General features: G+C 42.0%; 1 protein-coding gene across 2 annotated transcripts in view; it reads left to right on the top strand.

The window, feature by feature from the left end:
- The window catches only part of xylb.L (xylulokinase homolog (H. influenzae) L homeolog), a 76,577-nt gene that overhangs the window by 50,058 nt on the left and 12,449 nt on the right, over positions 1-14,070 (top strand). For both annotated transcript variants that reach the window (NM_001114828.1, XM_041565202.1), the window contains 2 exon segments: positions 5,332-5,390; positions 7,061-7,148. In NM_001114828.1, the coding sequence (NP_001108300.2) occupies positions 5,332-5,390; positions 7,061-7,148 (147 nt within the window).

The raw sequence follows: 14,070 nt of genomic DNA, 5'->3' as shown, positions 1-14,070 counted from the left end.
AGGTTCAGTTAGGGTAAGATTTGGGGCGAATGTGTATTTGCTCCTCCAAATCTTCTTGAACTGGAAAAGTCTGCCAAACTCTGGATTATGGGATCCTTGGCAAATGTTGGGTCAAAAAAAAAGATTTTTGATGAGATTCGTTGAAAACAGCCCATTTTCAGTCAGGGACTTTGCTACTCTTTTAATACGACTCAAGTTACTGATTTCAGTGACACTGTGACAGATGCAATGTTAAATAGCCGGCACTTAACTGCCTTTTTCCCAATGAAAACATTTTGCAAATTCTTTATGTAAACGCTTCACTTGTGAGAAGAGGGACCGCTAAAACTTGGCATCCGTACCCAAGATTTACTGGACTCTTCTGAATCACCAGCTCTGGGTTCAAACATTTGCTTAATTTCATGGTCATTAATTTTGGTGCGGTTTTATATGGGCCTCTCTTCTTCTCTCTTATAATTTACTTTCAGAAACGAAATATTGAATTTTTTATTGCCAATTCTCATCCCACTCATTTTTTAGCATCTCATCAATCACTCCATGCAATGTATTTGTTTATTATTTGTTTTATATTTTTATATATATTATATATATTTCTCCTCTTTGGCACTGATATTTTATTGCACTATTTTTAGCATGAAGAGATGGAATGTCTTTCTCTTATAATAATCCTCAGTGAATTTAAATACATTTAATATATTTACTGGAATTGATATGGAAAAATGCTGAAGTTAAATGGAAGCTTCTTTATACAAATGAGGATTTAGTTTTGGAGACATATTTGAAAACTAATTATATATGATACTTTATCTCACCAATGGGCCCTGTGTGTCTTTATTTAACCATGGAAATCTTTTATAGATATATCATTAGGAATGTTAAAAGGTATAGTAGGGAGAGATGGTACCTATAGTAACAGTGGGATAATAGTCTCTGGGAAGGGAGTGTGACTGTGGGATAGCAGGTATAGTAGGGAGAGATGGTGTCTATAGTAACAGTGGATAATAGTCTCTGGGAAGGGAGTGTGACTGTGGGATAGCAGGTATAGTAGGGAGAGATGGTGTCTATAGTAACAGTGGATAATAGTCTCTGGGAAGGGAGTGTGACTGTGGGATAGCAGGTATAGTAGGGAGAGATGATATAGTAGGTATATTAGAATGGTATGGTGACTGTGGTATAACTATAGAGGAAGCAGACCCCACAGTTGCAAGGGGGCCTGGACTGCAGGGTCTACTTCATCCATAGTAACATAATAAGTTAGTTTGAAAAAAGACACACGTCCATCAAGTTCAACCTTTTAACTTTTTTTAATCTTCTTAACTGCCATTTGATCCAGAGGAAGGCAAAGAAACCCATCTGGAGCCTCAGAGGGGAAAAAAAATTCCTTCCTGACTCCAAAATGGCCCAGTCCCTGGATCAACTTGTACTATGAGCTATCTCCCATAACCTGTATTCCCTCACTTGCCAAAAAGCAATCCAACCCCTTCTTATACCTATCTAATGTATCAGCCTGTACCACTGATTCAGGGAGACAATTCCACATCTTCACAGCTCTCACTGTAACAGACCCGAATATTTAGTCGGAATCTCTTTTCTTCTAATCGGAATGGGTGACCTTGTGTCAGCTGGAAAGACCTACTGGTAAATAAAGCATTAGAGAGATTATTATATGATCCCCTTATATATTTATACATAGTCATCATATCACCCCTTAAGCGCCTCTTCTCCAGCGTGAACATCCCCAATTTGGCCAGTCTTTCCTCATAGCTAAGATTTTCAATACCTTTTACCAGCTTAGTTGCCCTTCTCTGTACCCTCTCTAATACAATAATGTCCTGTTTGAGTGATGGAGACCTAAACTGTACGGCATATTCTAGATGGGGCCTTACAAGTGCTCTATACAGTGGAAGAATGACCCCCTCCTCCCGTGACTCTATGCCCCTTTTAATACAGCTCAAGACCTTATTTGCCTTTGATGCTGCTGACTGGCATTGCTTGCTACAGCCAAGTTTATCATCTACAAGGACTCCAAGGTCCTTTTCCATTATGGATTTGCCTAGTGCAGTCCCATTAAGGGTATAAGTGGATATTTTTACATCCCAGGTGCAGGACTTTACATTTATCAACATTGAATCTCATTTGCCCTTAGCTGCCCAGATTGCCAGTTTGTCAAGATTCTGTTGCAAGTGCCACATCCTGGATGGAATTAATTGGGCTGATAGTTTTGTGTCGTCTGCAAACACTGATACATTACTTACCCCTATGTCATTAATGAACAAGTTAAATAAAAGTGGACCCAATACAGAGCCCTGAGGGACCCCACTAAGAACCTTACTCCAAGTAGAGAATGTCCCATTAACAACCACCCTCTGTACCTGATCCTGTAGCCAGTTTCCTATCCACGTGCAGATGCCTTCATTAAGCCCAACAGACCTTAGTTTAGAAAGCAGTCGTTTGTGGGGCACAGTATCAAACAAGAGAAATATAGATAACAAGAGAAAACCCCCTCCCCAGCCGTTCTCTTTCCTCCGGCGGGGACGGGGGTCACAGGTCGGCACAGGGTGGGGAGTCGGAAGGAGGATTGGGATCAGAATGCGCTGGGCCCCTCTGAAGATTTTTTTTGCAGGGGGACCCGGCGCACTCTAGTTAAGAGTGATGATCAACTCTTAACCCTTCATTTTTGTTGAAGCAATACCCAGTGATAACTGCAGACTGCTAAAGATTGGAAAGGTATAAGCAGTGAAAACATAAAATATTAAATATCCCAATTCCCTTTCAGCAACTAAACACAAAGAATAAAGAGCTGTACGGATGCTGGAAGCAACTGTTTTGTTTTTGAGTTGACTGCCTTTCACCGTGTCAACGAAAGCTCTTCTAACTGAATATAGTGTCAGAACAAGCTTTCCTTTGTGTACAAACCCTTTCCCAGGAGCTGCTCTTTAATTCTTTTTTAAAGCTGGCGAATTTCATATTGTCTACGGCAGCTCACTTGGGATCATCAATAAAGAGAAGACAGAAAAAAAATCATCATTCAGGGCTTTGCCTGCAATAAGTGGGGCTTAGCGTTGTTGGACATATGAGTTTCCGGATTAGCTAATGAGCGTGTGCTTTCGTTTAGTCCTCCCTCTGCAGAGATTTCAGCTGCTTGGCTTTTAAAACACGAGCTACAAATATCTTGCTGAGATTGCTCTTTTCTAAAGGCAAATTTAGGGTGATATACGCTAAGCTTGTCACGTGATAAATCAAGCTTTTGGGCAATAACAGCATGCAAAATAAATGTAAGACCCAACGTGTTTTATTGCTGTTTCTATTCTATGAAAGGTGCTACACTGTATGGCCAAAAGTATGCGGATGCCCTATTCTGATTAATGGAATTGGCTATTAATTCTATTAAGAGTTGTTTGCCTTTATATTAACTTTTAGTAGATGTAGAGACTGATATAAGACAATTTGCAATTGGTTTTCATTTGTGGTTTTTGAGTTATTAAGCTTTTTATTCAGCAGCTCTCCAATTTGCCATTTCAGCAGTCTGGTTGCTAGGGTCCAAATTGCTCTAGCAACCATGCATTGATTCAAATAAGAGACTGGGATATGAATAGGAGATGGGTTAGAGTTAGATGAGTAATAAAAAATAGAAATAACAATACATTTGTTGCATTATAGGGAATTTGGGGTCAGTGACCCTCATTTGAAAGCTGGAAACTATAAAAAAAAAATAAGAAGGCCAAGCTCCGAATTACAGAAAGGCCGTCTCCAATAGACTCAAATTTTTCTGTTCTTTTTCTTTGTAATAATAAAACCGTAGATTGTACTTGATCCCAACTAAGATATAATTAATCCTTACTGGGGGCAAAACCAGCCTATTGGCTTTATTTAATGTTTACATGATTTTCTAGAAGACTTAAAGGGATACTGTTACGGGAAAACATGTTTTTTTCAAAATGTATCAGTTAAAAGTGCTGCTCCAGCAGAAATCTGCACCAAAATCCATTTCTCAAACAGATTTTTTTATATTTAATTTTGAAATCTGACATGGGGCTAGACATATTGTCAGTTTCAAAGCTGCCCCCAGTCATGTGACTTGTGCTCTGATAAACTTCAGTCACTCTTTACTACTGTACTGCAAGTTGGAGTGATATCACCCCTTTCCCCTCCACACCCAGCAGCCTAACAACATAACAATGGGAAGGTAACCAGCTCTCTAACACAAGATAACAGCTGCCTGGTAGATCTAATAACAGCACTCAATAGTAAAATCCAGGTCCCACTGAGACACATTCAGTTACATTGAGTAGGAGAAACAACAGCCTGTCAGAAAGCAGTTCCATCCTAAAGTGCTGGCTCTTTCTGAAAGCACATGACCAGGCAAAATGACCTGAGATGCCCCTACACACCAATATTACAACTAAAAATACACTTGCTGGTTCAGGAATGAAATTTTATATTGAAGAGTGAATTATTTGCAGTGTAAACAGTGTCATTTAGAAATAAAAACTGCATTATAATAATCATGACAGAATCCCTTTAAGGTAAGAAGATCCAAATTACGTAAAAATCTGTTATCTGGAAAACCCCAGGTCCCGAGCATTCTTGATAACAGGTCCCATACTTGTAGTTTGAGAACTCGTCCCTGTTTCAGCACAGTAATGCCAAAATGCACAAGGTGAAGTCCATACAGAATGGGTTTCTGGGAGTGGAAAAACCTGACTGGCCAGCACAGAACCCTGACCTCAACCCAACCAAACTCCTTTGGAATCAATTGGAACTCAGACTGTGAGCCCCAATATCAGTGCCCAACCTCACTAATGCTCTTGCTCCAAGAATGTTCCAACATCTAATGGGATGAGAAGATTAGGGGCTGTTGCAGCAGCAAAAGGAGGAGCAATTTCATATTGATACCCCAGGACTGGCAATAATTGTATTGGGCCAGTGTCCACATACCTGTAACCATATAATGTATGTCACCTATATGGCAGCAGTTCCCAGTTTATGTGGTTGGCCCCCCTAGGGAATCCAAAGTTGTGGAAGTGGGGGGGGGGGGGGCTCCACCTGAAGGTGTTATTATGTACTATCTTGGGTAGCCATGGATCTTTAGAATGACCATGTTTCAAATTATTTGTAACCTTTTGAAGCGCTAAGGTGGGGGGTTTGGATTGTAAAACGATTCTCTGATCTCAAAATTCTGAAAAACTTCTTCTCTATGGTATGGCTCCCTCCTTTTTACCTCCTTCATAGACAGTGATTAGTGATATTAATCATAAGGGCCTGGTGGTGTCATTCGTTCCCCAAAATGAATTATTGTATAGTAAGAGCTTTTTATTTTTTGTTTTTTAGTGCCTCAAACAAGAATTCTAGCTACAGGAGGGGCGTCCAGGAATCAAGATATATTGCAGGTTTGTTCACAAAGGAGTCGAGTTTTGGGGTGGGAATGTATTGATACTGCGCATGCCATTAAATGTGTACTGAATATATGACTTATATCATACACAACATTAATTATCATAATATGACTCAACTGTCTTTTATGTGAGCCCTGAAAACCCATAGGCAGGAGCAGTGTTTGGCCTGGAGTATCACATTATATGGCTTTATGGCCATTTTGGCAGGATAGTTAAACACGGTAAAACCAGCTAAATCAGGTTGTCATTCTGGGGTGGCAGAAAACTTCCCTGAAATATAATTTTTTGTAACAATAAAACACACAAACATGTGGTACAGGCAAAGGAGGAGAATGATACTTGTTTTTGTTGAAGCTATTTAAAGATATTTTATCCGTGGATTACTTTATATCAGTGATCCCCAATCAGTAGCTCGTGAGTAACATGTTGCTCTCCAACCCCTTGGATGTTGCTCTCGGGGTCCTCAAAGCAGGTGCTTATTTTTGAATTCCAGGCTTGGAAGCAAGTTTTAATTGCTTAAAAACTAAGTATAGTGCCAAGAGCCTCCTGTAGGCTGCCAGTCCACATAGGGGCTACCAAATAGCCAATCACAGCCCTTATTTGGCACCCCAAGTGACTTTTTCATGCTTGTGTTGTTTCCCAACTCTTTTTACCTATGAATGTGGCTCACAGGTAAAAGGTTGGGGTTCCCTGCTTTATAGTATTCCAGGACCAGTTTCCTGAATAAAACTGCAAGAACATGGTACAATCAATGTAGTGTCTGTTTTACATAAAATATCAGACAGTTAGTACCAGCAGGGTTGGACTAGGGGGCCAAAATCCCTCTGGAGCTGCTGCTTCAGGGTCCCCAAACCTCCCCCTGGCCCCCACCCCTCTGCTGAAGACACCTCAGCCCCCCCCCCACGCCTCAACCCCCCTCTGGCCACCCTTTGCCTTCCTTCTCTCTGCGGCAACCGGGGGCCCGAAGGGAGTTCAGGGATCACTTCTAATAGCGGGTCTGTGTCGTTGGTGCCCTCCGGGTTTTTTTTACCCGGTGTCCTGCCGGCCCAGTCCGACCCTGAGTAACAGCTTCATATAAAATACTGCAGAACACATGGCTGGATAAATACAGTGCAAATTCTATATAAAATGCACCCAGACACATAGTAGTATACTGTAAATACAGTGTCATTTTCCTGCATAATAACCTTAGAACACTACAGGAAAAACGCATTTCCAGCATCAATGTACCCCCCATACTGTTTCTTGTATGAAATTCATCAGTGTTGATTTGGGGAGGTTTAGCCTTCATTAAAATTCGCCCATGATACAGCTATAACAGAGAATGTCCTGTGTAAGCCAGGTGTAATATTCTCTCCAATCAGCATCGGACCGGGGGGGGGGGGAATCTAAGCCCACCAGGGCAGTTGCATCAGGGACCCTGCCCTGTCCAGCCCCCCCACCCCCACAACCCCCCCCCTGCCCCAGCTTCAACCCCCCCTCCGTCCCCTCCAATTCATACCTTCTTATGGTGCCTCACAATCTTAGGTGATGCGGGTTTGGGCCGGTGGAGCTCACCAGGTCTTTTCCCATCCAACCCTGTTTCCAATGTCTTGTTGTATTTAGGCTGCAGTTAAATGTTGGTGCCTTATATCTGCTTCTTGCTTATTCTTTTGATTTTGCAGGTCCTGTCAGATGTATTCAATGCCCCCGTGTACACCATCGCCACGGCCAACTCTGCTTGTCTGGGCTCTGCATACCAAGCCGCTCATGGTAAGGATGTCTGACTTGTTACTGTAAATTGCATGCGGTGCGGTAAAGCAATTGTTTTTAAGGAAATTAACATTACCAAGTTGGCCTTACCCAGTCTTAACCTGAAATGACGTATGACATCATATGCCAACAGAATTAACAGGTACTATTACATGATATTATATCATTGCTGCCCCCACATTAGTGATCTCTATAGCATTCTTCTCCACCTTTATTTGCACTCAACGTACCCATCTGTTGGATCTACTTTTTTCCGATGACCCTCTTCTCTGCTCTGGCCAATTAGGTTATGGGTTTTCTTTTTTTTTTGTTTTAGAATCCTCCAATTCATGTTTTTGCTTGTTTTTGAAAGCAGTTTCTAAGTTGATTGGCATTATTAGCAACTGTCCTCTGATGACATACAATGGCTCATTTATTTGCATATTATATCAACCCCTGGTGCAGCCCTAAGATACAGCTGCTCTATCAGCCTCTGTCATATGCTAAGTTTAAAATATCTCATAGAAATGTATTTACTTTGAATACATTGACCATATTTAGCCATCCAACCCCATCTCTCTCGTTCTTATTATATTCCTGTGTGCAAAACCAATACCCAAACTCACCATAAAGGACCAATATACTGCAGCTGTTACACTGTCGCTTTCCAAATTCCTTCACCCAGAGCGAACAAATACAGTGTGGTCAGTGGATTTCCAATGAAAGAAGGCCCCACACATGCTATGTAAATCCAATGGCTGGTTGGCCTGTGACCTGATCCAAAGGGATGATCGTCATTGACCCTAGGCATTTTCTCTCCATTGGATTTTATGGCACGTAAACCCACCATATTTCTTTCCTTCTATTGTGTACTCATGGGCTTCTGTATCAGACTTCCTTCTTTCAGCTAAAACCTCCAGGGCACGGGCTTGAGCATGCTCAGGGAGAGACTCAGGCAGGAAGTGATGTCACAAGCTAATATGGCAGCTGCTATCCTAAACAAACAAAAAGCTTCTAGAGCTGTTTACTCAGGTATGGTAAATCATTCCACAGAATAAATATAGTGTTATAGCTTGCAATATTGTAGCTAATCTAATAAACTGCCTCAATAGCTTTCCTTCTCCCATAATATTTCAGTTCAAAGCAGGCCACACACATGCTGTTACAATTGGAATCCCAAACCCAGAACAACCCCCAAGGTCCCGGTCACGGCTCAGTCTTCCACCTATAACAGCCACCTTTCATTTCGTCATGAACCCTCCGCTACTCAGGTGCCGCCAGGTCTTAGTATGAGAGGACCAGGCAGAGAGTTCTGGGCAGGCAAGGGAATCACTCATTGTACAGAAACGAAGAACAAGAAGCGTGATCGGGAACAGGCCAGGTCAGCACTAAAAAGCAGAGGCAGTACCGAATCGGTAGGCAAGAGAATAGTCAGGTCACAGTACAAGGCAAAAATCCAAGAGAGTATTCAGAATGGCAAATGGTCTGGACAGGCAGCAGACAGGACTAAACCAGAGACAGGCAGGGCCAACACAACGAGATTCACAACAAGAAAGCACCCAGGAACTTAATAATAAGACCTTTATGTTGGGTAATGAATTACATGTAAAAGCCCTTTAAATATTTGTATTTCATGCTGGTGCACGTTGACCACCTGAAACTTGGAAGCAGCACACGCTCCTGCTCCATTACAGCATCGCATGTGAAGAAGACGTACGTGGCGGGTGTCCCCGTTACCCCCACGCTAGATTACCAGGGTGAGTCTTAACACATGCTATGCAGTCCAGTGGCTCAGGACAATCAGCACAGACCAGGTTGTTTGGCTTCTTGACCCAAAACCTGCTGTGACTCATGGTTTGACCACCAGTTTGGGTGGGATCCAGTTGAAATTTTCCCAACCATTGCAAGGTAGGGTTTGGTGTGGGTCAGAGTTGGGAAGTCCACTATTCCACTGCTCCCAAAGATCCCATATCTTGAGGCGCAACGGAAGAAGCGTACAGAGCAAGATGATGGTAACAGGTTGGGTGCAGGTCCTACAATAGCAACATTTTTCTGGTTAGGGTTGAGTGCGAGTTGAGTTATTCTTGTCCCGCACACAACTCCAATAAACTGAAGAAGGAAGGTGTGGGTCTTGCCACTTTTTTATTAGATGATGGACTCTCACATGATCCATTTAGATATGATCCATTTAAAGTGACCAGCCTTCTGCTATTTGACTAGATATTACAATCCAACTGATCTAAAAGGGTTGGTTCCCAAAAATGGGACCACAATCAATCCACCTATTACTGTTGACTATCCATAATAGCACATTATTAGAGAGGCGTATGAATTAATACCAATATGAATAATTGAAGGATATTATTGCAGCCTCTCCATTAATCCTGCTACTTTCCCCAAGGGCAATATCACTCAATGATAAATTCTTTCTACATTTATGCGTATTGTGAAACTCCAGTAAATTGATAAGATGAAGGAAAGATTAAAAAAAATGCCCGGAACAATATGTCTATTAACTTCAATACCAAAGAAGACTGTAATTTATTGTCCTTTGTGCATTACGGTGACCTTGCCGTTCTTTTGTCAACATTGGCATCTCCTGGCTAAATCAATCTCCGCTTGAACAATGGTTAAAAACTGATCAAACAAGATGAAGTGTTTCAGAGCTGCGGGGCCCTCGCTGTTGCGATGATCTAAGATGAAATTTAATTAACATCTAATGGAAGAAGTGGTCTCGGAGCACAAATGGCTTTGTTTGTACCCAGACACAAGGGAAGGTATATTAGTGAGGAAATGTAAGCCTTTCATGGGTTTTATAGTATTATTTAAAAGTGCCCTGTATTGATTATGGATAAAGTAAGTTACAGGTCAGGGGTCTGTTTTCTGGAATGTTTTGAACCACTTTTGGTTTTTCTGTTGATTGGGCAAATGACTGGGCATAGCTGGGGCATAACCTAAAGGATATTTCATTTTAATTGTAACTACTTTCAAGTACAGGTATGGGATCCATTAATTTGGAAACCTCTAATGCAGAAAGCTCCGAATTACAGAAAGGCCGTCTTGCTTAGACTCTAATTTATCCAAATAATCCAGATTTTGAAATATGATTTCATTTTTCTCTGTCATAATAAAACAGTACCTTGTTCTTAACCCCAACTAAGATATAATGAATCTCGATTTGATGCAAAACCGGCCTATTGGGTTTATTTTATGTTTACATGATTTTCTAGTAGACTTAAGGTATGAAGATCCAAATAACAGATAGATCTGTTATCCAGAAAACCCCATGTCCCTGCATTCTGGTTTACAGGTCCCATACCTGTACCCTTATTTGATCCCAACTAAGATGTGCTGTAGTTAGTCTATATTGGAAGCAAAACCAGCCTATTGGGTTTATTTAATTTTTAAATGATTTTCTAGTAGACGTAAGGTATAAAGATCCATTACCCAGAAAACCCCAGGTCCCAAGCATTCTGGATAACAGGACCTGTATGACTCTTCTGCTGGACTCACTCCCAATGATGTAATTCCATGCTGTCTTGGACATGCCTCTTCCTGGCCTCTTGAGATAGATTATAAAATGCAATGGGAGCCCTATGGAAAGTAATAGGAAACCTATGGGCAGCCAGCAGTGAGATTAAAGATTTACAGCATTGAATTCAAGGTGCAAAGTGCAAAAAACAGATGCAATCAGCCATGTTTTTGCACTTTGCAGCCTTCCTTTCATGCTAGATGAATTGCTGCAGGAGACCTAGGACCACCCCTATTAATACAGCACTGCCAGGGGAGGCACGAAGACTCCCTCATATCCCCGACCCTCACCTAACTTGGACGTCATTAAAAGGGTTCTTCATCTTAAAGTCAGCCTTTAGTATATTATATAACTCTTTATTTTTTTTTATAGTTTTTGAATGTTTTGCCTCCTTCTTCTGACTTTCAGCTTTCAAATGGTGATCACAGACTTGGAAGCCAAAAAAAAAAAACGATATTGCTCTGTGAGGCTGCAATTTTATTGTTATATTTATTTACAGGTATAGGGTTCATTTTCCAAAATCATGTTAGCCAGAAAGATCAGAAGGAAGGAAGGCAATCCCATAGACTCCGTTTTAATCAAATAATTAAAATTTTTAAAAATGATATCTTTTTGTCTGTAATAATAAAACAGTCGCTTGTACTTGATCCCACCTAAAATATAATGAATCCATATTGAAAGCAAAATAATCCTATTGGCTTTATTTAATGTTAACATGATTTTCTAGTAGACTTACGGTATGGAGATCCACATTATTAAGACCCCGTATCTGAAAAAACCCAGGTCCTGAGCATTCTCGTATATGTCCAAATTAATTATTTGTAATTGAACTGTATCTGTTCTGTGAGACTGTGACAGGGTCGGACTGGGGGGCCCGTGGCCCACCGGGACTAAAGTCCAGGGCCCCCTCGACCCCCCTGCCTCCCTACTGTGACCCACTGAACACGCTTGCGCGAAGGCGCTGCTCGGCGCGCCTGCGTGTAGGCGCCGCTTCTCACTGAAAGGTGCCGCGCACATGCGCAAATGGCGCTGCGCGGCACATAGAAAAACATTTTTTTCTTTAAAGTATGATCGGGACGGGGGACTGGCCCGGCAGGGGCCCATTAGGGGTCGGGGCCCACCGGGTTTTTTCCCGGTATCCCGCCGGGCCAGTCCGACACTGGACTGTGACCAAAATAAATCACATATTTGCCTTCTGACATCTGTTATTTACCACTTTCTGTTGTGCTGGATAAGTGGTAGAAATCCAGTATAAACTGGCACAGAGCCACACAGAGACCCACGAGAGCACAAAGGCTATATTCTTTCCTTTCTTACCAAAATCACAGGGTGGTGTTGCTAGGATACTCGGAATTTTAGTCATTAATCCTGATCCCTTATTTCTAAAATCTCGGCTGACATTTGGGTAGGGAATATCTGAAATACACAGGTGAAAAAAAACCCCCACGGCAAATAAAGATTCACACTCAAAAAAAAATAAATCTCACTCGCCCTTCTCATTTGGGATGAAAACAGAATATTTTAAGGTAGTGTAGTTCCACAAAATTATTTAAAGTGATAAGATATGCTTAAAGGACCAGTAGCGTCAAATTTTTTTTAAAAAAAATTCGTTAGTATACATTGAAAAAAAACCCCACCAAGACAAATTAAACTTTAAAATCGCAAAGCCTTTATTAAGAAATAACTTACCGAAACTCGGCTTCCGCTCCTCTTCAGAAAAGACGAGACAGCGGTGTTGATGTCTCCTCCCTGCCTTCCTTATAGGAGATAGCCAGGGAGGAGAAATCGATCGCCGCACGTTGGATTGTCCCAGCGTCAACTTTTCTGAAGAGGAGCGGAGTTTCGGTAAGTTATTTCTTAATAAAGGCTTTTTGACTTTAACGTTTAATTTGTCTTGGTGTTTGTATATTAACCAATTTTTTTTTTTTTTTAAAAATTGATGTTACTGACCCCCAAGACACATCTATCATTCATGCTGGGCTAGGGGTGTATAAACAGTGCTGCACCCTATTGAATCATTGTGCTTCACTCAGTCAACTAAAATGACCAGCATGGCCTTTGTCCTGCAGAAAACCAAAGTTTAGCTGCTTTTGCCCAGGGTAGTACTGGGCTGGCTTGACACAGGGAAAAAATCGAGTGGGCCAACCCAAGTCCGCTTATTCTGCTGTTAAGTGCGACCCAGGGTCCCAGATAGGCACAGCAGTACGATGCCAGCTGAAAAAAGGGTTGAATGGGGTGTTATGTAGGGTCATGAGTTTGTTTGTAATGGGACTGGTCTGGGCATGTTAGGACATGGTCAACTGTGCTATATGTCAGTATTTTTTTTACTTGGGTCCCCTTGTGTCCCAGGTGGGGGAGTAGACTATTAATATGCCCCCTGGGTAAAGGACCCTTCTAACTAGGTATTATGGGTCCAGGCACACTTGGGCTGTCACATCAGGTTCCCGCCGTGGGCTCCCAACTTCAGGGCCCCCCTTGCCAGCCGCAACCTTCCTCCAACCTCCCAGGGAGAGAGGTCAGAGAGCACAGAGTTTCAGGCAGGTGGAAACGGACCCAGTCTGACCCTGGGTGATAGTCTTGTTTTGCTGTATATGTAATAATAATTATAGTGCTGTATGAGAGATGTTCCACAATCTAACTCGTAGACAAGTTTATTATACAGATGGAGAAATAGCTCTCGACGTACTAATGGGCTGTAGCTTCCTCTGTGCCCACTTATCTCCATTAAACTTCCATCTCTGTTTCCCTAAGTCAGAGACAAATGTGTGAGTGCAGAGCCTGAATGCACAGACAGTGAGGGGCGGCGGTGAGAAATTCTCTGGCAGAGACAGAGGTGGGTACCACCAGCACAGGATTTAGGCAGTCCGAAATAAGGACACCAATGTTCCATAAGATTCTAAGTTGCCTGAAACCCAGGGAAGGTCATAAAGTCTGTTAATTCCTGAGAAACACACATATGTGGTTATAGTGTAAGATCTATTTCCATTTACCCTCACTGTTCAGGTGTAATTTTTATCATGTTTCACTCGGCCCAATAACATTCTGTACTACGAGTAGATGATTTACCCTTAAAATGTCTCCTTGATAGGCTACAGCGTTATTAGCATCAACCTACACCCTCTGCTTGATTTCTCCAATATGTCTATAGGCATGAGAATTTATTGGTTCAGGATATTGCAAGAAGTTTAATTGGGTATGTAATGAGAATTGACAAGATAATGTAAAGTGGTGAGCAGAGGACCAGGGCCAGGCTAAGCCAACCAAGGGCACTAGGCAACGCAGCTGGCCACCTCGCTCCTCCCACCCCCATCTGTGCCCAAGCATGTGCCATGCTGCTGTGATACAGGGATGATTGGTGGAGGGGAGATCTGGGCAGAAGAGGGTTGTGTGAACATAGACCAGGTGTATGCA

The sequence above is a fragment of the Xenopus laevis genome, chromosome 6L (genome assembly GCF_017654675.1).
Source record: "Xenopus laevis strain J_2021 chromosome 6L, Xenopus_laevis_v10.1, whole genome shotgun sequence".
Lineage (NCBI taxonomy): Eukaryota > Metazoa > Chordata > Amphibia > Anura > Pipidae > Xenopus > Xenopus laevis.
The sequence above is the reverse complement of the archived record's forward strand: the minus strand, read 5'-3'. Positions and strand labels throughout refer to the sequence as shown.